Below are 27,737 nucleotides of genomic sequence, written 5' to 3'. Positions count from 1 at the left end.
TCAGAGGGAAAATGGTGAAATATGAGGTGACCGTATCCACTGGCTGCATCCCTGGTGCTGTCACTTTTAACCATGTCTTCATTAATCTGGTGGGGATAGATGGGGAGAGTGGTCAAAAATGGCTTCGCAACTTCAAAGGAGCTTTTGCCTTCACCACTGGGGCAGTAAGTGTGAAATATTTGTTCTGTTAAAAATGCATAACGTGCCCCTTCAACTTTTCCTCTTTAGCACAAGCACACGTTTAAAACAATTTTAATGAATCTGATGTTAATCCTCACCTCAGTCATCTTTTGTAGGTAGTTTCAGAGTCTTTCTTTCATTACTCCAGGTGTCTTGTTTTTCCATCTGCGCCCCTGCTTCCGTTGGGAAACTTGTCCTGATAGAGCTGGAAAAAAAGTGTCTCCCGCTTTTTCCTGAAGACAGCTGGTTCGCTGTCAAGGTTGAGGTGAAATCGCCTGAGGGAGACACCTACAACTTCCCTATTTACAGCTGGATCGATGACTGTGAGGTGCACCGCTTCAGAGAGGGAAGAGGTTAGTGGGCACTTGCTTGTCTTTATATAACATAAGCTGCTCACTCATCACCAAACATTAAGTAAATATTTACAACATATACTGTAAACCAAGAAGGCTAAAGTAAATAATGTAATACCCACATGGTATTTTGAGACTATTTAAAGTCTTGATGTGTTTCTTGCTTTAAGCTCTGACAGTCTGTGATGACACCCATCATCTTGGCAAGTACAGTCGACAGCAGGAGCTAAAGCAGCGAGGGGATGATTACCGGTAAGACTTTGAGCTTATACACATTCAAGCTTTACGCATCCTGGAAGTAATATTAATCCAAACATGCTCAACCTCTTGTTGGATATGATTATTATAATGAAAAACACATCACTTTTTGACACTGATGACTCTTCCAGAAGTTTATTTAAAGTGTGAAACAATTTACTTGCAGTAGTTTCCTAATAATGCTTTTGTAAGGTAAGGCAAGTTCATTTACATAGCATATTTCAACAACAAGGCAGTTCAAAGTGATTCAAACAAGAAATCAAAAGCATCAAGACAGAGGGAAGAAAAGATACATTGAATAAGAAAATAAACACTTTATACATGAAGTTTCCTGGCTGATCACACTAATTATTTGCTGACAAGCAAAGTAGGTGTAAAATGTTAAAAAGATGACTGAGTTTGTGCAAGTGATGTAACTTTAGCCTGCTTTGTTTCTCCTGTTGTTCATTGCAAATTATAATTGTAGTGGTATGCTAGTAATCTAACTTGTCATAATAATTTAACAATAGATGGACACAGTATATGGATATTAACCAGGATGAAATACTGTATGTGGCTGTACAGGCCAAAAGTGTCAAATGAACGTGAGGCTATGGAAAGTCACTTATTACGTCACAAAAAAGTAGTGTTTCAGACAGTTACCAGAATGTTTGTGTACGCCATCGGAGTGCAGGAGCAGGCTATGTGCTAACTACAGTTTATTGAACAGCCACTGGTCTCTGGAGTGAGAAGGATTTTCCAAATGAACATAGTTTATTGACAATGTAATATTGTAGCCATGCACTACATTTGCAATTTAAAGAAATATGTGTCATGTCAAAAATGCACTCATGCTGTAAAAAAAATTGCAGCGAAACTACTGCTTTAAACCAACCCTGTACAAACACTTTCTAAATTTGATATTTGTTTTCCTCAGCTGGGATGTGTATAAGAAAGGAATGCCCCATTGCATGAAGGCAGAGAACCCTGAATCTCTGCCTTGTGAGGTCCGCTTCTCCTTCACCAAGGCCTCGGAGTTCATACTTACTGCAGCTTCAGGGTGAAGACCTCACATTTTCTCTTCGATCTATTCATAGATGCATGAACCTGCCTCACCTACATGCACATCCTTACTTTTATTTCTAAGATTGACTGAGCTGCAACTTAATGGACTGGCTCGCTGCAAACAGAACTGGACTGATATTGAGGACATTGAGCGGGTGTTCTGCTGCAAAAGGACTGCCACATCAGGTACATGGGAGTTCAATAGAGTACTTGTTATGCATGTTCAGTCATTCAGCTGTATACTTTGTATATTTAACTGTATTCCTTTCTGCTGCCAAAAGATTATCTCTCTTGTTTATATTCCTGTGAAAAGCCAAAGGGTTTCATTAAATACTAAAGAGACTATTGGCCTCTTTTTTGGGGGAAAAAAATTGGACACAAGGATTTGGCGTATCTTCACATGTGCAAGTTTCCTTATAACATGCTTTGCTTGTCTGACTTTGTATATAATAAAAATTCTGTAGGAAAAATAAACCTAACTAAACCAACATCCAATCATGTTTGTCAGAAAACAGCTATTTTATCTTTTTGAAAGTCACAAGTGGTTAACATTTACACTTATTACCTTGTGTTTTTAGGCAAGATTTTCTTGCTATGAGTTTGGAAGTCTTTGAATTCAACTCTTCTTTTTCCAGACTACGTCCAGGAACATTGGCGAGATGACGCCTTTTTTGGCTACCAGTACCTCAATGGTGTCAACCCCATCCTGATCAGACGCTGTTCAGTCCTCCCGAAGAACTTTCCTGTCGCTGATTGCATGAACGACCTCCCTGGTCAACTTAGTTTGAAAGATGAAATGAAGGTGATTGTTCTGACTTTGTTTTATCTTAGTATTAGAATATTTGTTTTCCCCATAACATGTTAAATGTGGACTTGTTTGCTGTATTTATTTTGTGTAAAATCCACATCAAGTCATTTCTCATCCTCCCTTTTTATTTCGTACAGAATGGAAACATATACCTGTGTGACTACAAGCTTTTGGATGGAGTGAAAACAAACACCATCAACGGGAAGAAGCAGTATTTGACGGCTCCCCTCGTCCTGTTTCACAAAACACCTGATGACAAGCTGATGCCAATCGCTATTCAGGTGAAATGAGCCATTAAATACAGCTAATAGTAAAGCTGCAACTTAAAGCTTATTGTTATTCTTTTAAGAGGCAGTTTAACATGCAAACAGGACGTGTTCACATGATAAAACAACTAATACGTAAAAGTTCTTTCCCCTAGCGTGGAGCAAACTTGTGGATCAGCTCAAGCAAAACTATTCAGAATATAGTCTTATTATTATTAGTCTTATTATATATAATAAGAAAATAAAACATTTGCATGTTTAAATTATTTACTGCAGCAACTGAACATAGTTTGAAATTGATGTTAAGGCTCCAACCTTGTCACAAGTTGTAATTAAGAAATTAAGACGTAATTACATGATACGTATCTTAAACCCCTGGTGTGAACCTTTAGTTGGATGCTGGGGTGGTGGGGGGATTTAAGTGCAGCACTGCAAGCTAAGGCAAGGCCGGAAATGCAGCTTAAATAAGCCGCTCAATTTGGAAGATGTGTGTGATTGGAGATTGTAAGAATGGCTCCTGTTAGTGGGCTCCAAAACATTCAAAGTCACAAAAAAAGTTAAATGTCTGTTTTGCTCCAAGGCCTTAAAAAACCTTAAGACTCACTGTTACTGTGTCTCTGTTCCCAAATTGCACAGCATCTGACATGACTCTCCCATGGGTTCTCATTGTGAACCTGACAGGATGAAAAGTCAGTTGGATGAACAGTAAATGAGAAATTTGGGTTAACAGGCAATTCGACAGACAGACAGTCCCCTTTGTGGTTAGAGTGCAAGCTTGTGCAATGAATAAGAATCAGATAAATATATATTTTCATGCCTAATACAGTCCTAGCCTGCCACCCTCTTTCACTCTGGTGGAAACAAAACAGTTCTTAAACACACAATCCATCAATGTGCAACATCTCCCTTCCTTCTCCTGTAGCTGAAGCAGACTCCAGGAGAAGACAATCCCATCTTTCTTCCTTCTGATTCTGAGTACGACTGGTTGATGGCCAAGCTTTTTGTTCGAAGTGCAGATTTCAGCGAACACCAGCTCAATGTTCACCTGCTGCGCACTCATCTGCTGGCTGAGGTGTTTGCTGTGTCCCTGCTCCGCAATGTGCCCATGGTGCATCCACTGTACAAGGTAACAGCCACTAAATGGTATCTAGGCATCAGATCTATTACTTTGTCTTGTAATACTTTTACTAAGAGAGGGGGTTTTTTTCTGCTCAGCTCCTCATCCCTCACACGCGCTACACCCTGCAAATCAACTTCTTGGCTCGACTTGCTCTCATATCTGAGACAGGTGTTTTCACTAAGGTAAGATAAAGGAAAATACACTAAGTTGAACACTTGTTTTATCTAATAATTTAACATTGTTCCTCATATTGACTGTTCCCTAGAATGCAGCTTGTGGTGGAGAGGGTATGATCACCATCCTGAAAAGATCACTGTCTTCAATGACCTACAGCTCCCTCTGCATACCAGACAACATCGCTGAGCGTGGGATGGAGTCTGTACCCAACTACTACTACAGAGATGATGGACTCAAGCTTTGGGAGATCATCCACAGGTACTCGAGGCAGTTTGAATTCTGCATGATGTTGAACTATATCATTTTGGGGCAAAATTGTAGAATCTTTCTTGATATGCGTTTACAATGGTAAATGGTAAAGTGTTACATGTTGCTATGGTGATTTAGAGCATCATGAGGCTATGAAGTACATCTTAGGGAACAAAGAAACTAGATGCTTGGTCTGACTGATGTAAGTCTTCGGCTTCAATGTTTGGGCCAAGTTTCCCCTCATTTCTATTGTAGGAAAAAGACTTATTGGAACAAAGCTAAACCACGCCCTCTTTCTGTTCAAACCCTTGCATGAAAGCCGCCTGACAATACAGATGTAAGGTTATTGGGTACATACCATTTAATTTCTGTCTGCCCCCCCAAAAATGCCTGGCTGTGACACGTTACATTTAAAAAAGCTCCAGGCCATGGAATTAGACTAAGCTATTTTATTTTGTATTTTTTTGGTTTGATTTTGGCAAAATTGATCACTGATCAGGACGGTGTATTGGGTGTGGAGGAGGTCAGAAAGGTACTGGGGGGAAATGCATTTTGGGAGATTTGTATGTGAAGCAGGACCTGAGTGGGAGCCACTGAATGTTGGGGGTTGATGTGAGGCCGAGGGCTGTGTGGGGTGAGAAACCTTGCAGCTGAGTCGTTAACATACTGGAGCCTGCCCAGGGCTTGGCGAGTTAGCTTGGACAGGAGTCCATCGCAATAATCCAGAGGAGAAGTGACAAAGTCGGGTATGAGAGATTCTGCAAAAGGTTCTGTGATTGATGGCCAGAGTGACTGGGATCATAGGCTGGAGTCCAGAATGACACCTACGTTACTTATCATGAGAAAATACCATTGTATCAATCTCAGCAAGAAAGTGAATGAGCATGTTTTAGAAAATGTCAAACCACCTATAGTATGTTGGTCCCATGTCTTATCCAGTGTGACAAATAATGCTCAAATGTCCTTCAAAAAGAACGGAACACAGCAGTCCAAAGTAATAGTATTTCATGTGTTCTATAGAGGAGTTCCTTACTTCAGCCTTGTGTATTAAGACAGTAACATTCAACTAGAGGTGTTACCATCTTTGCATTTCTCAGGTTTGTGGAGGGAGTCCTCGGCTGCTACTACAAAAAGGATGCTGACGTCCAGCAGGACAGTGAACTGCAGAAGTGGGTTTCAGACATTTTTGAACGTGGATTCCTCTCCCAACCCTGTCCAGGTGGGCTTTTAAGACCAGCCAACTTTTTATAATGATATACAATGTATAGATTTTAATGCACAGTTCTATCATAACTCCAACTTCGAACTTCTTTATGTTAAAGTTATACAGTTTGTTTTCTGTAATTCTTAGGAATCCCAAAGAGCTTTACCACAGTGGTTGAGTTGGTAAAGTTTGTCACCATGGTGATCTTCACTGGCTCAGGACAGCACTCATCTGTGAATTGTGGACAGGTGATCTTTATTTGTCTATTTAATGAAACTATTAATTATAACATTTATAATTTGAATAGATTGCTCTATAGGCTTTTGTGGTCTCTAAAAATGGGAGAGGAATTGATTGCATATGAAGTTGAACGTTGTTAACAGCCATTTAAAGTTGACAAGAGTCTGCCAGCGTACTGGAAGGTTGATAAGGTTGTCCTTGGTAGGTGAATTTATTTACTAAGATCCTAGACTTACCGTAGGTAACCTTCCCCGGTATTTTATCATGAACCGAAATATTGTGCAAATAAACATTTTATTGAGCGAATGTCAGTCAGAGGAAAACCAATGTTATGACAGATCATGAGGATGTAAACATGAATGCATGAACCACATTTTACTGCTAATACAGCAGAAAGATGTTGAGATATTTCTCTTAAACTCTCACTTTTTGAACCTAATGGATGCATCTGTGGATAAATAATAGAGTCACTAAAATCATATGATTGGTGGATCAATATTGTGTAAAGTTGTCTTCTATACAAACTTCTCTGCCTGTCAATCATTTATTGCAGTATGACTATGGTGGCTGGATGCCCAACGCTCCCTGCTCCATGCAACTTCCCCCACCAACCACCAAGGGGACAACAAGTGAAGCCACCATGCTGCAGACGCTCCCCGACATCAACGTGACGGTTGAAATAATGTCTACGGTGTGGTTACTCAGCAAGAAGTCAACTGACTTTGTAAGTATTGTTGTCTTTATGTAGAACTACATGAATCACATTTGCGTCCAAATTATTTAATGCAGCTTTTTGTCATGACATTAAGAAGCTTTTTGAGCCAATTTCAATTTAAAAACAATCACAATTTATCCAATTTTCCGTCAAAAGTCTTGTTTTTATAAAAATTGTAATCTCGGTGTGAGAAAAAAGCTTTTAACATGTCATTGATTTCACCAGGCCCCCCTGGGAAATTACCCTGAGGACCATTTCAGCGAGGAGATACCCTGCAAGCTGATAAAGGATTTTCAAGGAGGGCTTCAATGCCTCAGTGCAGAAATAAAAGCCAGAAATAAATTCCTTGCAATCCCATACACATACATGGATCCAGGAGAGGTAGAAAATAGCGTTGCTATTTAAATATCAGATAGTATGACCTCTTCAGCTGTTTGCCAGATTCAGCTTTGTGTAACCAAAAGTGAGGAAATGATAAAATGTTTGATCACTTCTTTAGACACCTGCATGTGGTCAATATATGCTGATCTGAGATTTTTAACAAACCTATTTGACTTATACATTATGGGTCAGGATTAGGGAATACATCATGAATACTTTGCATTTATTACTAATCCTTGTAGTTTTAGTTTGTCAATATAAAGGACATCTTATGACAATACAATGCACAATCTGCTTCTGTAATGATTTACAAACATATAAGTTTTATTTACAAAAAATGTCCTGTGTTTGCTGTCTTTTATTTCACCAAGAAACAAGAAGGAATTAGTTACTTTTTTAACCTGGGACATTTTATTTTTTAGACTTCCGCATGGCTCATCAAATTGACCTATACAGCTTGATCAGTAACTACATGTGTCAACTCAGTACTAGTTCTGGGACTTGAGAAACAATTTAAAATTCTTTTATAACTCATATTTGCATTGTTGTATTGACTATTACTGAGAAACTTAAATCAATCATTTCAATGAATTGTATGTGCAAAAGGAATGGAAGCAATCATGCAATGATGGTTTGAAGGGTTGGGTCAAGAATCCTCATTCTAAGGAATAGATAAGATGCTTTGATGTGTTGGATTTATTATTTTATGATTACAATAAAACTCTCTTTCAACAGCAAGTCAGACATTTTATGTGTTATATTACTCATGATTATCATATTGCCATGTCTGTATTTAATTCTGTGTGGAAGTTCAATTTGACCATTGATTCTTCTTTTCATGGATCTACTGTAAACTGTGACCACATTCCCTCACCACAATAAAGAACCAAAAACAATTTTGGACTCCCTCGAAAAAGAGGTTTTTACCCTCAATGAGACTTTTCCTGGATAGATAAAGTATTGTTTTCAAAGCTATAAACTAAAACAAGGTCTAGGATAAGTAGGTTTGTTTACACCCTGGGTGAAGCCAATAGAGTCTGATAATGACATGAAAGCTGTGCTAAGGCTATCATTAACAACATCTTGCATATTAAAGTCACCTACAATAATTGTTTTATCACTGCTAAGGATTACATTTGATGGAAATTCAGTAAATTTAGGAATTCAGAATGTGGGCCAGGAGGGATGTAAACTACAACAACTATAACTGGCTGAAAGGTTCTTGAGACTGGATGTGAAAAACTAAGAAAAAGGTTTTCAAAATAAGAGGAATTAAGCTTCAGTTGATGGTTGATTAGAGGACTAGAATTAAAAATAGCTGTGACTACCTCGGTCAATATCTCGAGGTATATAAGTATTTAAATGACTAGGAGTGGTGGAGTCATTTAACTATTTTCATCTTGACACAGCCAGTTAAACACAGTAATTCAATATGATTAGATGGTAGTTGTGTAATATTTAACAGACTAAATCGTATTTTAAGTTTTTATTTAATCAGATTTTTACAGTATGATTTACGATAATTATTTTTATTTACAGAATATTTAGTTTCCTTTTACGGATCTGGGTCGGAGGACAGACAGTAGTTTAAGTATGATTATAGTTACATTTACAGATATCATTACATTATGTATTTGTTGATTTTTGCTCTTGTTTTGATACCATCCAACCGCATGTGTTTATAAACAAGCCTTTAAATCAATTTGATTTAGGTTACAGTCTGATTGGCTGAATGTACCTGACTTTTTAACGAATAAAACTCAGAGAGTGAGGGTAAATAGAACCCTATCCTAAAAAGCTTGCTCTGGCTCTTCACAAGGATGTGTGCTTTCAACACTTTTATTTTTATCCTTTACACCAATAAGTACAAATGAAAACAGGACCATCATAGTATGTAAAAGGCACTGTCACTGTGACTGACACTGCCATAAGCCTTCTAGGGAGCAATGAAAACAGCTATGACCCAGTCCTTGATGACTTCGTCAAATGGTGTGAGGAATCTTAATTACAGTTAAATGTAACGAAAACAAAAGATATGACTCACTCAGTAATGGTCAACCAGTCGAATGCGTAAAATCATACACATTTCTTGGGACAATTATCGACTCCAAACTTCATTTGGAAATGAGTGGTGAAGCTGAGTGTAAAAAGGGGCGCCAGGAAATTGGCCCGTTTTCAAATTGACAAAACCATAAGCCTTTTTTACAGTGCTGTTGTCGAGTCGATTTATCATTTTGGTTGTGTCATGGTTTGGAAACCAAGAACCAAGAACAGAAACTCTTTGAACCAGATGTTGAAGTGGTCCAGTAAACTGATCGGAGAGCAACAGCTGAGCCTGGAGACCTTATACAACAGGCAGTTGGAGCAGATCATTAACTCAGTCTTCAAAAAATTAAAAGATGAGTCCCATCCCCTGCATTGAATGCAGAGGATGCATTTTAGCTCCTTCCTTCTTGATGAAGACTTTTACTTCTAAAATGCATTAAGCATTATTTATCCTCTTTGCTGCATGATGGGGTTGTTGTAATTTGATGAAGGTCATATGGAGGGATGGAGATAGCAGGCTGGGAAGCTCTTGTTCTTGGCTCTGTAATTTATATATAATTTAATATACCTGTTTTATCAATAGTATGAATTGAACAAGCACACTTTATGCACCCCTACACTTTTACTCATGTGCCGTTCATTTGCACTTTCTATGTTTTATGTATTCTCAGTGTTGTATTTAGTGCATTTCCCCTGCAACCAAATTGATCGGTGACCTGAACTTGAACCTGAATAGTGGCTGGGAACCAGCAATAAAGGAAGCATAAAGGAACGTGTGAGAATGCAGCTCTGTCTGAAACAAGACATCATGTAACAGGAAAAGTGTCACAACAAAACAGAATAACACTGAGACGACAATTTCAACAGACTTTTTTATACAGTGGATATAAAGAATTGTCAAGCCATAAAATGTCTGTGTTTCAACAACTTTTATAACATGATTGATACATTGATACAGTGATCATGATTGTACAACTTAAAAGGCTCCATTGTTTTCTTGCAGCAGTTTAGGTTTGAAACGTTTTCTCTCTCTCTTTTTTTTTTAAATGATGCAGTGGGTGGAGATAGGCTCAGAACTGGAGGATAACTTTTCACTGATATATATCAATTTGTACCAATGACACACCCCTATTGCTGCTTTGTATGTATAAAAAGGGAGGTGACCACTCACTGGAGACAACATTTTCTAAAGATAACCTGTACGGTAAGAGGGCTTTTGATTGTTTCAATTGTAACAATTTGAATGAAAGTCATATCGTGTTAGTTAAATAGATAAATACTTGGCAGCAAATTGTCTTAATTTCTACACAGAGTTGCATATTAACTTGGGTCATTATCTCTCTGTCTTCTCCACCAGTGTTCACCTGATTCTCAAAGGCAAAATGGTGAAGTATAAAGTGATTGTATCTAATTCAAACCTCGCTCAGGCAGCCACCACCAACAATGTCTTCATTAAGCTGGTGGGCACGGACGGGGAGAGTAAGAGAACATGGCTAACAAGCATTAAAGGATCTGCCGCTTTCTACCTGGGAGCTGTGAGTCTGGATCGACCCTGGATTTTAAATGATACTGTTGAAATATGCAGCCAGATCATTATACTGCAGATAATAGGTCTTTATACTGCCGGTCAAGCTGGTTGTCAAAATGAGATTTTAACTTTACCACAACCATCTACACAGGGTAGTGGATTGACGTTCCTGAATCTCCTTCTTCTTTTTTTTTTAATTTTCAAAAACAGTGAAAGACAACAAGAGAAGAAAAGTAAAGCCAAAAGTAATATTTCTTTAAATTCCGATTACTTTCTTCTCTCCTCATGCAAGTTTATCACACATCCTAAAAGTACATACAACCTACTGTAAAGAATCATCCATTTATGCAACCCATGGACCACAGTTGAACATTATCCCTGTGTTATCATCTACATCTAAAATGTATGCTGGATTTTCAATTAATATCAAATGAAATGAAGCAAAGTCAGTGTGTTCAATGTTTTATATGTGTATTTATCAGCAAAAGCCTCTTGCAGCCAAATGCAAACTCTAATGTACATAGTAAGTACAAAAAATAGACTTACCTGTAACAATATTGCATTTAAACTTTTACCTATGAAACCACCAGCTGTGAATCTGCCAGCAAACAGAACTTCACTCACCGTCTCTTTGTCTGTGTGCAGGACTCTACATTTTCCGTGTCCTGTCCCACCTCTCTTGGAAAGCTAGTGCTGATTGAACTTGACAAAAAGCCTCTTCCAATGTTTCCAGAAGACAGCTGGTTTCCTAATAAGATCAAAATTAAATCCCCAGAAGGCGACATATACACCTTTCCCATCTACCGTTGGATTGCTGGTTGCGAGGTTCACCTGTTCAGAGAAGGGACAGGTTGGTGAATCTGTACTTCAATATTAAGGATATATGTATTTGGATTTTTTATCATAAATTCTTTCTTATGATCAAACTATACTATACTCAAACCTTAAGAAAGCAGGACATTATAAATCACTATATTTTTTCCAGCTCTACGAATCTTTGACGACAATCACCATCTTGGCAAGTACTGCAGGGAGAAGGAGCTGAAGCAGAGAGAAGAACTGTACAGGCGAGTTCAGACTCAACATTCTGCATTCCACAAAACAAAAACCTGTGATTAAAGTTAAGCACACAAACGTACCTGACTGTCTTACAGTTGAGCGTCATTTTAGTCTTAATCCTTAATTGAATATTTAACTTTTTTCTAAGAACACAGAGTGTGACATGGAATATTTTTATTTTAAGTTTAAATTCCTTCCTTTTCCTTTACCGGTATGTTCTATATCCAGATGGGATGTTTATAAAGAGGGACTTCCTCACTGCATGAAAGCATCCAGCCCTTTCTCTTTGCCATGTGAGGTTGTCTTCTCTTTCACCAAAGCTAAAGAATTCGTCCTAACTGCATCTTCTGGGTGAGGTCCTCAATGTTATCGTAAAGTACTTTCTGAAGGATTTGAGTCTTAACAGAACCTGACTGAATTCATTCCAGCTTTAAGGCAAGGCAAGTTTATTGGGACATTTCAACAACAAGGCCAACAACACATCAAAAGCATCATAGAGGAGGAAATAAAATTAACATTAAAATTTAAAAATCACTGAAATTATTATTATAATAAGAAAAGTCCATCCTCTCCATCTTTGGCCTGCTCCTCTTTCCAGAACATGTGAGCTCAAACAGGCTGTTTGGAGAGTTTACCTTTGTGACATCACAAAGGGCAGTAACCCTCTCCCAGGTGAATGTTTCTCCCACAAAATTCTTGTTTGTTCTGCCCTTTAAATCTGCTTTCTCACCATTATCAAAACCGCTTGGTATAAGAAAACCTGAACTACATCACCTTACAGAGAGGAGTGTGATCAGACACAGCTAATTTACACTTAAAGCTACAGACCCAGAAACCTGCCTGTTCTGAACAGGACTGAAATAGAGGGGTTTATAAGCATGATCAAATACAGGATCAGCTGGATTTTTTGGCAAGAAACTTCACAGACATGTTTTGGAGAGCTCTGACACTTATTTAAACTTGTTGAAAAAGCGTATAATATTTGACCTTTAAGATCTGGTATTGAAAGCAAGTTAGTATAGTAGTAGTATGTTTTTTGTTTTCATCATTTGACAGATTTCCTTATTTCTTAGGCTTGCAGAACTGCAACTGAAGGGACTGACTTTTAGCAAGGAGAACTGGTCCGATATTGACGACATAAAAAAAGTGTTCTGCAACAAAAAAACTGACATATCAGGTAAGACTCTGAATTGATGGAAAATCTTTTTAGCCATTTTAACCTGCTAACTATAACAAAGAACTGGACATCTATAACATTCAGACATTTTGTCCAATGGTGTTCAAATGAATACAAAGTTGGTAAACCCTGCTGTCATTTCAGAATATGTCCAGAAACACTGGAGGGATGATGCCTTTTTTGGCTACCAGTATCTCAATGGTGTCAACCCCAGTTTGATCCGACGTTGTTCAGTCTTGCCTGAAAACTTCCCTGTAACTGACGAAATGGTGTTTCTCCGTGGTGGGGGTTGCTTATCAGGAGAAATGCAGGTCTAATGACTTTTTGTGTGGTCAAACACTTGACAGCAACATTTTAATGAAGTGTGAGTTAAGCTAACCATAGCTAACAAGGGTATTCGCAATGCAATGGCTGAGAGATTTTCAGTAATATTAACAGGTTGCACATTAAGAAGCAATGCAACAACAACAAAAAGCCAAAACAAACAAGGGACATTTTCTGTGAAGTACACACAATGGGCTTCAAAATGTAAGAGCAAGAAAACTGTAAACAAATAACCATGTCAAGTCAAAACAGACAACTTCAGCAAAGAAATTCAACAGCCTAACAGTGAAGCCTCAGACCTGAAGAAGGCCCTAAGCGAAACTGGATTAGTGCCAGATTTGAATTGAGCTGAGCTGAGATGTTACTTGTCAGTTCTGTAACATGTGAAATAATTAATTTGCTTTGTTATATTTGAATTTCTTATCCTGCCAAAACTTTCAAAAAAACTAAACTCCTCTAAAATTTCCCTAGAATGGAAACATATACCTGCTTGACTACAAGCAATTGGATGGAGTCACACCAAACATCATCAACGGGAAGAAGCAGTACTTGATGGCTCCCCTCGTCCTGCTCCACAAAACACCTGATGATAAGCTGATGCCAATCGCTATTCAGGTTAGCCTGATCTTTGGAATTGACGCAAATCTCGAGTCCTTCATTAACTTAATTGGCAACAATATGCCTTTTAGTTGAATATACTTTTGAGATTAACAGTTACATTAAATCAGTTAACTGAGTTTGTTTGTTGTCCATCTGGCAGGTGATGTCCTTGACTGACATAAACTACCCTATCATACATTAATATATTATTGTTCCTGTAGCTGAAGCAGACTCCAGGAGAAGACAATCCCATCTTTCTTCCTTCTGATTCTGAGTACGACTGGTTGATGGCCAAGCTTTTTGTTCGAAGTGCAGATTTCAGCGAACACCAGCTCAATGTTCACCTGCTGCGCACTCATCTGCTGGCTGAGGTGTTTGCTGTGTCCCTGCTCCGCAATGTGCCCATGGTGCATCCACTGTACAAGGTCTATATTTAAGTAAAAACACACTTCAATATAAATGGTACAGTAATATATCCTGATTTATTATTTTGCAATTAATGTTGTAACTAACAGGGTTCAATCTTTCCCTCAGCTCCTTATCCCTCACACTCGCTACACTCTGCAGATCAACTTCTTGGCTCGCGTTGCTCTAATATCTGAGACTGGAGTTTTCACAAAGGTACAGTCAACACTTGAAGACAAACATACAGTTTACAAAACTGCCTGATGAACTAGTAATATGTACTGACTCTGCCAAAATGCAGTATGTGTAGCATTCAAACAAATAGTTCACCAAAAAAACCCAGAATTCCCACAAAGCAAAGCGCCAGGTCAGAGGTTAAATCACAGACAGCTGGGGAAATAATCCCAATTAGACCAAACCCCACAGAGACACTACCAATTATCGAGCCTGTCCTCCGACCTATACGACTCCACTGGCCGTTTGTGCAAGCGTCAAATTACGACAAATATTTACGTTTAGAGTCAAGCGATGATCCGGTGAATGTGTGTTCGTCATGGAATGATGTTTGACCCCTAACCCTAACCAAAGTCCAAGCAAGCTAACTTTTTTCTTAAAAGAATTGTTAATTACCACTTACCTTGATAAGTGCATCAAGCAGTGTGATAGTGCAGGGTGACGATTTACTGGCATTTCTCCGTACGCTGCTAATAGGGGGGCTGCTAATTTAGGAAACGCTCCTATCGGTCATATTACGTGACAGACGAGGACTTGTTGCAATTATCTTTTTTTATTCTCAAATCATGAAAATCAAAAATAATCCTTACAGTTTTTTCAGACTAAGTAAGTGGATGCCACACTATAGTAGCGTTTGCTGTCAGCTGGGATGTTGTTTACTTCCCAATACATGAATCCAACTTAGTCTGGCCTGACATACTGCAAAATAACCACCGACTGGCTCATACTACATCCTACTGTACTACAGTACATGCTACATGCTGCATACTGGATTTTATAGTAGTATGTAGTTGGCAGCCTCAAAATCAGTATTTGTTGGTGTCAGAGGGTGGAAGATATGGCCTGTTGTCATGTATACAGGCCCAGAGACCATATTTTGCATTGTCTTGGATATTGTACATGCTTTAAAATGAGCATCGTCTTGGGATTTGAAATCTGTCTCTTCGAATGGACATCCTTTGGGCCATTGCAGCGTTACTTTCTTTTTCGTCACATGTACTCTATACATCTGTACTGTACACATCTCTAAATACAATATTGACTTTTCCCCAGTTTGCAGCTTCTGGTGGAGAGGGTATGATCACCATCCTGAAAAGATCACTGTCTTCAATGACCTACAGCTCCCTCTGTCTACCAGACAACATCGCTGAGCGTGAGATGGAGTCTGTACCCAACTACTACTACAGAGATGATGGACTCAAGCTTTGGGAGATCATCCACAGGTACTCTAGGCAGTCACAATAAAAGATATATGTTCTTTTTAATGCCCTCTAAGATTCACCATTACTCTGTTTAAAATGGTTTAGTTTTGTACAATTAAGAGAAACTAAATAAATAAAAAGAGGATTTTCTACACTTAAAGAAAACACTATAGGTTCCAGGTTTGTTTTATTTCTGTAACTATTGCCAGGCAACGCTAATACCAGAAAGTTCTGAACAGTGCCTAAGTGCCCAAGAAGTAATGTGTTTTACATGTTCAAGAAACACACATGACTAGAGCTAAGCTCTGTGAGCTGTTTTGAAATGTTGAAGGTAACAATAGTAAGTAGTAATATTCCCATTCTCTATTCAAAATCAACACCCTAACACATCTCTAACATTTAACACATAGTAAAACAGCTCTATCTTTAAGTCTTGGCTGTGGTTCCTAACATGTCATTGTATTTCATGCTGAAACAGTAGGATGCATCTCAGGACGAGTGTTGGGTCCTACAGTATTGCAAAGTGTTTCTGGGGGATGCCAAAGAACTGTTAGAAAACTGTCAACCGACTCAAACATTTTGTCTGATGACCCAGATCAGGCAACAACCTGAATAAATGCTCACAATGTTGCAGTTCAATTCCACCTTACTTCTATTTTTCTTAAAGGTTTGTGAGGGGAGTGCTTTGCCACTACTACAAAACAGACACTGAGGTTCACCAGGACTCTGAACTGCAGAAGTGGATTCGGGACATTTTTGAACATGGATTCCTTTCCCAGTCCTGCACAGGTGTGGTTAAAAGAAAGCTGATGTGAAAAACCCAAATTATAAAAAATATGAATTAAACAGTTGTCAGACAAATGGTTCTCCTTTATTGTCCTGGAAATATTTATTGTTGCTGTTTATTGCATTTTCAGGAATCCCTCAAAGTCTTGACTCAGTGGATGAGTTGGTCAAGTTTGTTACCATGGTGATTTTCACTTGCTCAGGCCAGCACTCAGCTGTCAACTCCGGACAGGTACAACACTGTTATTCATTATATATGCATCATTTATTTTACGTCATAGGTTCATTATTACTTTTCTAACGTTTCTCCATAATTTGTTCTTTGCAGTATGACTATGGTGGCTGGATGCCCAACACTCCCATCTCTCTGCAACGTGCTCCACCAACTACCAAGGGGAGATCCAACGAGGCTACCATGTTTCAGACGCTCCCTGACGTCAATACAACAGCTCAGGGAATGTCTACAATGTGGCTACTCAGCAAACAATCGACTGACTTTGTAAGTAAACAAATTTTGATCCAAAGAAGAATCCAACCATCAAGCTTGTATTTGGAGTATCTAAGCTGACATAACTCATGACTGTGTTCATTCTTCTTGGTAATGTTTTGATAATCCAGATATATTGAAACCCATAAAGTCAAAAAGAAACACACCATGACGATCTCTATGTTTGCTTCCTTATCTCACTAACACATGCTGCCTTTTTGTTAGGTTGCTCTCGGACAGTTTCCAGAGGATCATTTCTGTGAGGAGATTCCCTCCAAGCTCATTGTCGACTTTCAAGGAGAACTTGAAATTCTAAGCACAGTTATCAAAACCAGAAACAAGACTCTGGAGGTCCCATACACATACATGGACCCTGCACTGCTGGAAAACAGTGTGGCTATCTGAACATGGCAGAGAATGTCCTCCTTTCTGAAACTTTTCATGAGCATTTTGTTGAAAGGGCATCTCTTTCCATCCTTAGGGATGGCGTCCTCCTAAGAAAATCCTAATTCGCGTAGTTTGTCTTTAACCTGTCTACTGATTACTTTTTATATTGTGCTTGTACTCTGATTGTGTGAAGCTTTTTTTTTTTTTAATCTTCTCATGGTAACTTTGCCACTGGGTAAACTCACTCAATCAATTTACAGCATTTGTATACCAGACACAACTCTTACACTCAGGTAGACTTCACTTTGCATAAAAACAGCTCTGTTAAGCAGAGTTGCATTACAACCATTTTAACACCAGTTATGAGTTATATGGTCTCTATTTTTCTTTCTTTGATGTATCTGAACATACGATCTGGACATTTCCGTGACAAATGTCATAGACCTGTGCACTTGTTGACCCAACACTGCCAGGCGTGACTCTAAGAATGATCACTCTTTTGCATCTGTCTTTTTTTTTTTCTTTGTCAATCATATATGCACCTGAACGATCATGCAATTGCAATATGACTGTCAATAATAAACTCAAACTTTGAATTGCACTTTGACTCACATATTGGTATATAGGTCTTCCAACATGTACTATCAAACCACTGCAGATGATCAACAAAAAAAAACAGCAACAAAAATCACACTACCTCCTGCCCACTACACTCTGCCAATGAAAAACATCTGACCTAACCTTCTCAACAGAGCCCTGAGTCCCCACGTAGACTTTTCTCCTCTGTCGCCCCTCGGTGGTTTAATTGACTTCCAAACTTGATTTAAACTGCACAGTCCCTTTGCGCCTTTTTGAAAAAGCTAATGCTCTTTCATGAATACCTACACACTATCTAATACCCTCACAATTTCACATTTGATCTCACATGTAAACATTGAGGAGCTTTCTGACTTTCTTCCAAAGACAAGTGTGAGTCTTTCAGACTCCCATCCATGGGCCAAGGGTATATCTATCCAAGGGCATGTCTTACAACTGACAGTGTTGTCTTTCAACTTGCAACTCACCAATTTACCCAATTCTTTTATTTTTTCTTTCAGTTGTTGTTTGGGTCATATGCCTTTAATAGATAGGAAAGCTGAAGAGAAATGAAATAGGAATAGGGGATGACATGCAGCGAATTGCAGAGGATGTATTTGCTTCCCGTCAAAAACTGGGTCAAAACTCACACGTGACACCCACTCAACTGCCACTTCACCATCATGCCCTCCGGACGAAGGTACAGGTCCATGCTCTGCAGGAGGGCGCGATATGGCAAACGCCTAGTGCCTGCAGCCATAGCAGCCCTCAACAAGAGGCCGACATAAACTCTCCCCAGTCTCACTCTCCCGTTTATTCATGACTGTATGCATTATATGTATGTCCTGTTGTCTTCTATGTCTGTTCCCTGCACAGCGCACAGCCCTTAAATGTATAGTACTGTGTAGTGAAAAAGAATTTCCCCCCGGGGACAATAAAGCAAAGTCAAGTGAAGTCATGTATTTGAACCCAAAGCCACTGCCACAAGGACTATGGCCCTATACTGCATGTAGTTAAAAGTAAATATATCTCTGCCCCATATGGAAAAAGGTAGATAAAGGAGAAAGGTAGGAAGTTGGCAAATTGGCAAGACAAACAATTACTTGTCTTGCCAAGGCTTCATGCTTAATTCTAAAATCACAAAGGTTATTTGATAGTTTCCTCTCTAAACTGTGGACATTTCTGAGAAACATTAAAGAAAAAGGCCTGATTTTCCATTTTCTACAAAAAAGAATTGAAAGAAACAAACAAGCCTTGTCCACTTCTCTCTAGCCTCTAGCCCCCCATGAATGAACTTTGCCAGTGTGATATTACTGATCCAAGTCCATTTGCTTGTTATTGCAAGAACAAGTTCATGCTGCACGCCTGTGTGAACGCCCATAACGGCAGACCAATCATATCAGACAAGGCCCGCGTGGGGACCGTGGGGGATTTAGAGCGTTGAAAACACAGGCAGATGAGAGATGCTGCATGGAGCAGCAGAACATGAAAACAGACACTTTTTTTTCGAACATTAGTGATTGTGAAGGTACTTTAGTTGGCACATAAATAAGATATGAACCCCAAAGAGGACATAATATAGGACCTTTAAATCCAACCTGTGACTCCTTTCCTGCAAGCTATTCCAATCTCTCTCTCTCTCTCTCTCTCTCTCTCTCACTGATTTCCGATTTTATACACTGTCCCTTCTCTCAAATAAAGGCAGAAAGTGTCCTGCTGATGCTAACAGGTCAGACCTATTTAAGAGATACTGCACACTATCACATATCTTTCATTATTATTGAAATATTGTCCTCTAATGCAAGTTAGAACTCAGGCTGGGACTTGTCTCCACCGTGACATTTACGTGAACAAACAAAGAAGAAGCGATGTTAACAACCTCAAGTCCCATTGCCTCGCCCTCATCCTCCGTAACGTCTCCTGTTTCTAACTTTTTTTTAAATACTGCAGTGGGTGGAGTTCGGCTCAGACCTGGAGGATAAAGTTTCACTAAAAAATATTCATATGTATCAAAGACACAATCCCTATTACTGCTCTGTATGTATAAAAGCAAAGGTGACAATTGGAGACAACTTTTTCTAAAGAGTACCTGTAAGGTAAGAGAGCTTGAGATTTCAATGGTAATAATTTGGAGAACAAAAACTCTTAGAAGTCAGTTAAATAGATAAATACAGCAAATTGTCTTAATTTCTACACAGAGTTGCATATTAACTTGGGTCATTATCTCTCTGTCTTCTCCACCAGTGTTCACCTGATTCTCAAAGGCAAAATGGTGAAATATAAAGTGATTGTATCTAATTCAAACCTCGCTCAGGCAGCCACCACCAACAATGTCTTCATTAAGCTGGTGGGCACGGACGGGGAGAGTAAGAGAACATGGCTAACAAGCATTAAAGGATCTGCCACCTTCTACCTGGGAGCTGTGAGTCTGGATCGACCCCGGATTTTAAATGTTACTGTTGAAATATGCAGCCAGATCATTATACTGCAGATTATAGGTCTTAATACTGCAGGTCAAGCTGGTTGTCAAAATGAGATTTTAACTTTACCACAACCATTTACACAGGGTAGTGGACTGACTTTCCAAAATAACATTTTTTATTGTTTCTTCTTTTTGTATTATTATGTTGTAAAAAATGTTCAAAGACAACAGGAGAAAGAATTACAGGCATATGACAAAACAATAATTCTCAAAATGAGAATGTTCTTTCTTCTCTCCTCATGAAAGTCTATTACTCACCCTAGAAGCACTAAAAAAATCACTGTAAAAGAATCTGAAAATAATCATTATCCATTAATGCAAGCCAAATATGGACCACAGTTGAACATTGTCAATGTTATATATTTTTAATTAAAATTGATGGAAATGGAGAAAAGTTATTGTGTTAAATTTTTGTTTTCTGGCACTGTATCTTTGCCAATAATAAGTCTCTTTGCAGTATTCAATGAATGCAGCATAATGAAAGCACAGTTGCATTTAGATTTATGCACAGAACTTCACTCACCGTCTCTTTGTCTGTGTGCAGGAGTCTAAATTTTCTGTGTGCTGTCCCACCTCTCTTGGAAAGCTAGTGCTGATTGAACTTGACAAAAAGCCTCTTCCAATGTTTCCAGAAGACAACTGGTTTCCTGATAAGATCAAAATTAAATCCCCAGAAGGCGACATATACACCTTTCCCATCTACCGTTGGATTGCTGGTTGCGAGGTTCACCTGTTCAGAGAAGGGACAGGTTGGTGAATCTGTACTTCAATATTAGGGATATATGTATTTGGATTTTTTATCATAAATGCTTTCTTATGATCTAACTATACTATACTCAAACCTTAAGAAAGCAGGACATTATAAATCACTATATTTTTTCCAGCTCTACGAATCTTTGACGACAATCACCATCTTGGCAAGTACTGCAGGGAGAAGGAGCTGAAGCAGAGAGAAGAACTGTACAGGCGAGTTCATTCTCAACATTCTGCATTCCACAAAACAAAAACCTGTGATTAAAGTTAAGCACACAAACGTACCTGACTGTCTTACAGTTGAGCGTCATTTTAGTCTTTATCCTTTTTTGAATATTGAACTTTTTTTCTAATAACACAGAGTGTAATATGTAATATTTTTATTTTAAGTTTAAATTCCTTCCTTTTCCTTTACCGGTATGTTCTATATCCAGATGGGATGTTTATAAAGAGGGACTTCCTCACTGCATGAAAGCATCCAGCCCTTCTTCTTTGCCATGTGAGGTTGTCTTCTCTTTCACCAAAGCTAAAGAATTCGTCCTAACTGCATCTTCTGGGTGAGGTCCTCAATGTTATCGTAAAGTACTTTCTGAAGGATTTGAGTCTTAACAGAACCTGACTGAATTCATTCCAGCTTTAAGGCAAGGCAAGTTTATTGGGACATTTCAACAACAAGGCCAACAACACATCAAAAGCATCATAGAGGAGGAAATAAAATTAACATTAAAATGGAACATTTCAAAATTATTGAAATTATTATTATAATAAGAAAAGTCCATCCTCTCCATCTTTGGCCTGCTCCTCTTTCCAGAAAATGTGAGCTCAAACAGGCTGTTTGGAGAGTTTACCTTTGTGACATCACAAAGGGCAGTAATCCTTTCCCAGGTGAATGTTTCTCCCACAAAATTCTTGTTTGTTCTGCCCTTTAAATCTGCTTTCTCACCATTATCAAAACCGCTTGGTGTAAGAAAACCTGAACCACATCACCTTACAGAGAGTAGCATGATCAGACACTTACACTTAATTTACACTTAAAGCTACAGACCCAGAAACAGCCTGTTCTGAACAGGACTGAAATAGAGGGGTTTATAAGCATGATCAAATACAGGATCAGCTGGATTTTTAGCACAAAACTTCACAGACATGTTTTGGAGAGCTCTGACACTTATTTAAACTTGTTGAAAAAGCGTATAATATTTGACCTTTAAGATCTGGTATTGAAAGCAAGTTAGTATAGTAGTAGTACGATTTGACAGATTTCCTTATTTCTTAGGCTTGCAGAACTGCAACTGAAGGGACTGACTTTTAGCGAGAAGAATTGGTCCGATATTAACGACATTAAAAAAGTGTTCTGCAACAAACAAACTGACATATCAGGTAAGACTCTGAAATGATGGAAAATCTTTGTAGCCATTTTAACCTGCTAACTATAACAAAGAACTGGAGATCTGTAACATTCAGACATTTTGTCCAATGGTGTTCAAATGAATACAAAGTTGGTAAACCCTGCTGTCATTTCAGAATATGTCCAGAAACACTGGAGGGATGATGCCTTTTTTGGCTACCAGTATCTCAATGGTGTCAACCCCAGTTTGATCCGACGTTGTTCAGTCTTGCCTGAAAACTTCCCTGTAACTGACGAGATGGTGTTTCTCCGTGGTGGGGGTTGCTTATCAGGAGAAATGCAGGTCTAATGACTTTTTGTGTGGTCAAACACTTGACAGCAACATTTTAATGAAGTGTGAATTGGAGTTAAGCTAACCATAGCTAACAAGGGTATTCGCAATGCAATGGCTGAGAGATTTTCAGTAATATTAACAGGTTGCACATTAAGAAGCAATGCAACAACAACAAAAAGCCAAAACAAACAAGGGAAATTTTCTGTGAAGTACAAACAATGGGCTTCAAAATGTAAGAGCAAGAAAACTGTAAAAAAAAAAAAACAACCCAAAAAACATGTCAAGTCAAAACAGACAACTTCAGCAAAGAAATTCAACTGCCTAACAGTGAAGCCTCAGACCTGAAGAAGGCCCTAAGCGAAACTGGATTAGTGCCAGATTTGAATGGAAACTGTACATTTCCTTGCCATTGTATTAGTAACATTTTTTTGTCTGTCCCAACCGAGTTGAGATGTTGCTTGTCAGTTCTGTAACATGTGAAATAATTAATTTGCTTTGTTATATTTGAATTTCTTATCCTGCCAAAACTTTCAAAAAAACTAAACTCCTCTAAAATTTCTCTAGAATGGAAACATATACCTGCTTGACTACAAGCAATTGGATGGAGTCACACCAAACACCATCAACGGGAAGAAGCAGTACTTGATGGCTCCCCTCGTCCTGCTCCACAAAACACCTGATGATAAGCTGATGCCAATCGCTATTCAGGTTAGCCTGATCTTTGGAATTGACGCAAATCTCGAGTCCTTCATTAACTTAATTGGCAACAATATGCCTTTTAGTTGAATATACTTTTGAGATTAACAGTTACATTAAATCAGTTAACTGAGTTTGTTTGTTGTCCATCTGGCAGGTGATGTCCTTGACTGACATGTCTAAATAATAAACTACCCTATCATACATTAATATATTATTGTTCCTGTAGCTGAAGCAGACTCCAGGAGAAGACAATCCCATCTTTCTTCCTTCTGATTCTGAGTACGACTGGTTGATGGCCAAGCTTTTTGTTCGAAGTGCAGATTTCAGCGAACACCAGCTCAATGTTCACCTGCTGCGCACTCATCTGCTGGCTGAGGTGTTTGCTGTGTCCCTGCTCCGCAATGTGCCCATGGTGCATCCACTGTACAAGGTCTATATTTAAGTAAAAACACACTTCAATATAAATGGTACAGTAGTATATCCTGATTTATTATTTTGCAATTAATGTTGTAACTAACAGGGTTCAATCTTTCCCTCAGCTCCTTATCCCTCACACTCGCTACACTCTGCAGATCGACTTCTTGGCTCGCGTTGCTCTAATATCTGAGACTGGAGTTTTCACAAAGGTACAGTCAACACTTGAAGACAAACATACAGTTTACAAAACTGCCTGATGAACTAGTAATATGTACTGACTCTGCCAAAATGCAGTATGTATAGTATTCAAACAAATTTGAGATGTTTCGTTCACAAAAAAATACCCAGATATCGTACTGATTTGGGAAAAAACCTACAGTATTTTATTCTCCAATCATGAAAATCAAAAAGAATCCTTACAGTTTTTTCAGACTAAGTAAGTGGATGCCACACTATAGTAGCGTTTGCTGTCAGCTGAGATGTTGTTTACTTCCCAATACATGAATCCAACTTAGTCTGGCCTGATATACTGCAACATAACCACTGACTGGCTCATACTACATCCTACTGTACTACAGTACATGCTACATGCTGCATACTGGATTTTATAGTAGTATGTAGTTGGCAGCCTCAAAATCAGTATTTGTTGGTGTCAGAGGGTGGAAGATATGGCCTGTTGTCATGTATACAGGCCCAGAGACCATATTTTGCATTGTCTTGGATATTGTACATGCTTTAAAATGGGCATCGTCTTGGGATTTGAAATCTGTCTCTTCGAATGGACATCCTTTGGGCCATTGCAGCGTTACTTTCTTTTTCGTCACATGTACTCTATACATCTGTACTGTACACATCTCTAAATACAATATTGACTTTTCCCCAGTTTGCAGCTTCTGGTGGAGAGGGTATGATCACCATCCTGAAAAGATCACTGTCTTCAATGACCTACAGCTCCCTCTGTCTACCAGACAACATAGCTGAGCGTGAGATGGAGTCTGTACCCAACTACTACTACAGAGATGATGGACTCAAGCTTTGGGAGATCATCCACAGGTACTCTAGGCAGTCACAATAAAAGATATATGTTCTTTTTAATGCCCTCTAAGATTCACCATTACTCTGTTTAAAATGGTTTGGTTTTGTACAATTAAGAGAAACTAAATAAATAAAAAGAGGATTTTCTACACTTAAAGAAAACACTATAGGTTCCAGGTTTGTTTTATTTCTGTAACTATTGCCAGGCAACGTTAATACCAGAAAGTTCTGAACAGTGCCTAAGTGCCCAAGAAGTAATGTGTTTTACATGTTCAAGAAACACACATGACTAGAGCTAAGCTCTGTGAGCTGTTTTGAAATGTTGAAGGTAACAATAGTAAGTAGTAATATTCCCATTCTCTATTCAAAATCAACACCCTAACACATCTCTAACATTTAACAAATAGTAAAACAGCTCTATCTTTAAGTCTTGGCTGTGGTTCCTAACATCTGTTGTGGAATTTTTTCCATTACCAAAGAGTGAAAATAAAGAGTGAGAAGATCTATTCAAAAAGGAACCCCAAGATCGATCTGGTCTCAATGAACATTTATTCGAAGGCAAGATAAGCGTTCGAAGACCCCTCTCTCACACGGTGAGGAGAGAAAGAGGCCCCGAGAAAAAGCAAACATGAAAACTTATACATTTCCATCACACTACACAGAGCACTTCCCCATCACATAGACCCCACATAGAGCCACTGCCCACCTGGCAGGGCACAATCTATCCCCTAGTGTGAGAAAAGAGACTACATGACTATTTACCATCTCCCAAGGCTGAGAAGGAGATGGAGTCCAGTGAGAAAGAGCCTTGGTGACTCTTCCCACATGTACAGTGTGAGAAACAGAATAAAGGGAACAAAATGATGGGAAACAAAACACCCAAGATGCTGTGCATGTAGTATTCTAAGACATTTCAGATACATTTTATATGACAGATTCTATGAGACCTTCGTAGTACAAATGGAGTAAAATTTTCCATAACACATGTCATTGTATTTCATGCTGAAACAGTAGGATGCATCTCAGGACGAGTGTTGGGTCCTACAGTATTGCAAAGTGTTTCTGGGGGATGCCAAAGAACTGTTAGAAAACTGTCAACCGACTCAAACATTTTGTCTGATGACCCAGATCAGGCAACAACCTGAATAAATGCTCACAGAGTTGCAGTTTAATTCCACCCTACTTCTATTTTTCTTTAAGGTTTGTGAGGGGAGTGCTTTGCCACTACTACAAAACAGACGCTGAGGTTCACCAGGACTCTGAACTGCAGAAGTGGATTCAGGACATTTTTGAACATGGATTCCTTTCCCAGTCCTGCACAGGTGTGGTTAAAAGAAAGCTGACAGTTTCTTGACGTGAAAAACCCAAATTCTAAATAATATGAATTAATAATTTGCTAGACTGACGCCTGAATTTGTTTCCAAGTATTAAAACGCGTATTTTACGTGTTTCTGCTTTCAAGGAGATGCTAAATTATGATGAAAAAGTTTATTTGAAAATAGCGCATAACATAGATATTACATAAAAACACCACGTAAAAAGCACATCAAACATGTTGTTCTGTCTCCAACTGGTCCTATGATAAACTAATGCTTGCAAAAGGTTCCTAGTTATGTATTGAAAGTGCTTCAACTGGCAGTGGATGAATATGGACACTAATTATGGCTAGATTTGGAGCGGAAGTGGTTTAATGCAAATTCACGACAATAGGCGTCAAGGGGTTAATTGTCCTGGAAATATTTATTGTTGCTGTTTATTGCATTTTCAGGAATCCCTCAAAGTCTTGACTCAGTGGATGAGTTGGTCAAGTTTGTTACCATGGTGATTTTCACTTGCTCAGGCCAGCACTCAGCTGTCAACTCCGGACAGGTACAACACTGTTATTTATTATATATGCATCATTTATTTTACGTCATAGGTTCATTATTACTTTTCTAACGTTTCTCCATAATTTGTTCTTTGCAGTATGACTATGGTGGCTGGATGCCCAACACTCCCATCTCTCTGCAACGTGCTCCACCAACTACCAAGGGGACAACCAGCGAGGCTACCATGTTTCAGACGCTCCCTGACGTCAATACAACAGCTCAGGGAATGTCTACAATGTGGCTGCTCAGCAAACAATCGACTGACTTTGTAAGTAAACAAATTTTGATCCAAAGAAGAATCCAACCATCAAGCTTGTATTTGGAGTATCTAAGCTGACATAACTCATGACTGTGTTCATTCTTCTTGGCAATGTTTTGATAATCCAGATATATTGAAACCCATAAAGTCAAAAAAAAAAACACACCATGACGATCTCTATGTTTGCTTCCTTATCTCACTAACACATGCTGCCTTTTTGTTAGGTTGCTCTCGGACAGTTTCCAGAGGATCATTTCTGTGAGGAGATTCCCTCCAAGCTCATTGTCGACTTTCAAGGAGAACTTGAAATTCTAAGCACAGTTATCAAAACCAGAAACAAGACTCTGGAGGTCCCATACACATACATGGACCCTGCACTGCTGGAAAACAGTGTGGCTATCTGAACATGGCAGAGAACGTCCTCCTTTCTGAAACTTTTCAAGGGCATTTTGTAGATAAGGCATCTCTTTCTATCCCTAGGGTTGGCGTCCTCCTCAGGAAATCCTAATTAATGTAGTTTGTCTTAAAACTGTCTACTGATTACTTTTTATATTGTGCTTGTACTCTGTCTATCATGCAATTGTAATGTTGTAAATAATAAAATGAGGTGATGGTGGATCATGCATTTGTGAAAACTTTGAATTACACTTGCACTCACATATTGGCAGGTCTTCTAACATGCACCTGCAGATAATCCAAAATGCAGCAGGGAGACTGGTCTTCAACCTACCCATAGAGC

General features: G+C 38.7%; 4 protein-coding genes across 4 annotated transcripts; all 4 read left to right on the top strand.

Annotated features, from left to right (window-relative positions):
• Positions 1 to 11: 11 nt before the first annotated feature.
• Positions 12 to 4,603, top strand: LOC306820008 (arachidonate 12-lipoxygenase, 12R-type-like; the record flags this gene model as incomplete). The annotated part of the gene is made up of 11 exons (XM_079337634.1): positions 12 to 164; positions 329 to 533; positions 704 to 785; positions 1,708 to 1,830; positions 1,918 to 2,021; positions 2,471 to 2,637; positions 2,781 to 2,924; positions 3,832 to 4,035; positions 4,125 to 4,211; positions 4,295 to 4,464; positions 4,594 to 4,603. The coding sequence occupies 11 exons, from the start codon at positions 12 to 14 to the stop codon at positions 4,601 to 4,603; spliced, it is 1,449 nt and encodes a 482-aa protein (XP_079193760.1).
• Positions 4,604 to 5,190: 587 nt separating this feature from the next.
• Positions 5,191 to 7,733, top strand: LOC306819849 (hydroperoxide isomerase ALOXE3-like). Its single transcript, XM_079337439.1, has 5 exons — positions 5,191 to 5,201; positions 5,553 to 5,674; positions 5,807 to 5,907; positions 6,453 to 6,623; positions 6,840 to 7,733. Exons 3-5 carry the CDS (start codon positions 5,857 to 5,859, stop codon positions 7,017 to 7,019), a joined length of 402 nt encoding a protein of 133 aa, XP_079193565.1. The 5' UTR covers positions 5,191 to 5,201; positions 5,553 to 5,674; positions 5,807 to 5,856; the 3' UTR covers positions 7,020 to 7,733.
• A 2,690-nt stretch (positions 7,734 to 10,423) lies between these two features.
• LOC306820007 (arachidonate 12-lipoxygenase, 12R-type-like) lies at positions 10,424 to 17,697 on the top strand (the record flags this gene model as incomplete). The annotated part of the gene is made up of 14 exons (XM_079337633.1): positions 10,424 to 10,576; positions 11,215 to 11,419; positions 11,555 to 11,636; positions 11,857 to 11,979; positions 12,702 to 12,805; positions 12,950 to 13,116; positions 13,601 to 13,744; positions 13,951 to 14,154; positions 14,264 to 14,350; positions 15,422 to 15,591; positions 16,238 to 16,359; positions 16,488 to 16,588; positions 16,685 to 16,855; positions 17,069 to 17,697. 14 exons carry the CDS (start codon positions 10,424 to 10,426, stop codon positions 17,246 to 17,248), a joined length of 2,013 nt encoding a protein of 670 aa, XP_079193759.1. The 3' UTR covers positions 17,249 to 17,697.
• Positions 17,698 to 19,828: 2,131 nt separating this feature from the next.
• LOC306820005 (arachidonate 12-lipoxygenase, 12R-type-like) lies at positions 19,829 to 27,480 on the top strand. The gene is made up of 15 exons (XM_079337631.1): positions 19,829 to 19,902; positions 20,051 to 20,228; positions 20,833 to 21,037; positions 21,173 to 21,254; positions 21,476 to 21,598; positions 22,315 to 22,418; positions 22,563 to 22,729; positions 23,285 to 23,428; positions 23,646 to 23,849; positions 23,959 to 24,045; positions 24,720 to 24,889; positions 26,072 to 26,193; positions 26,640 to 26,740; positions 26,837 to 27,007; positions 27,223 to 27,480. The coding sequence occupies exons 2-15, from the start codon at positions 20,076 to 20,078 to the stop codon at positions 27,400 to 27,402; spliced, it is 2,013 nt and encodes a 670-aa protein (XP_079193757.1). The 5' UTR covers positions 19,829 to 19,902; positions 20,051 to 20,075; the 3' UTR covers positions 27,403 to 27,480.
• The last annotated feature ends 257 nt before the right edge of the window (positions 27,481 to 27,737 follow it).

This window comes from Symphodus melops (genome assembly GCF_947650265.1).
Source record: "Symphodus melops genome assembly, chromosome: 2".
In the NCBI taxonomy this organism is placed as follows: domain Eukaryota; kingdom Metazoa; phylum Chordata; class Actinopteri; order Labriformes; family Labridae; genus Symphodus; species Symphodus melops.
This window is presented reverse-complemented; position numbering and strand designations above follow the sequence as displayed.

Bases quoted from the DNA above. Each gene is read 5' to 3' on its own strand.
- LOC306819849 (XM_079337439.1), top strand. From the start codon at position 5,857: ATGGTGATCTTCACTGGCTCAGGACAGCACTCATCTGTGAATTGTGGA. The intron at 5,908-6,452 runs GTGATCTTTATT...CATTTATTGCAG, and splicing joins CATCTGTGAATTGTGGACAG to TATGACTATGGTGGCTGGAT. The intron at 6,624-6,839 runs GTAAGTATTGTT...TGATTTCACCAG, and splicing joins GCAAGAAGTCAACTGACTTT to GCCCCCCTGGGAAATTACCC.
- LOC306820005 (XM_079337631.1), top strand. From the start codon at position 20,076: ATGGTGAAATATAAAGTGATTGTATCTAATTCAAACCTCGCTCAGGCA. The intron at 23,850-23,958 runs GTCTATATTTAA...TCTTTCCCTCAG, and splicing joins TGGTGCATCCACTGTACAAG to CTCCTTATCCCTCACACTCG. The intron at 26,741-26,836 runs GTACAACACTGT...TGTTCTTTGCAG, and splicing joins CAGCTGTCAACTCCGGACAG to TATGACTATGGTGGCTGGAT.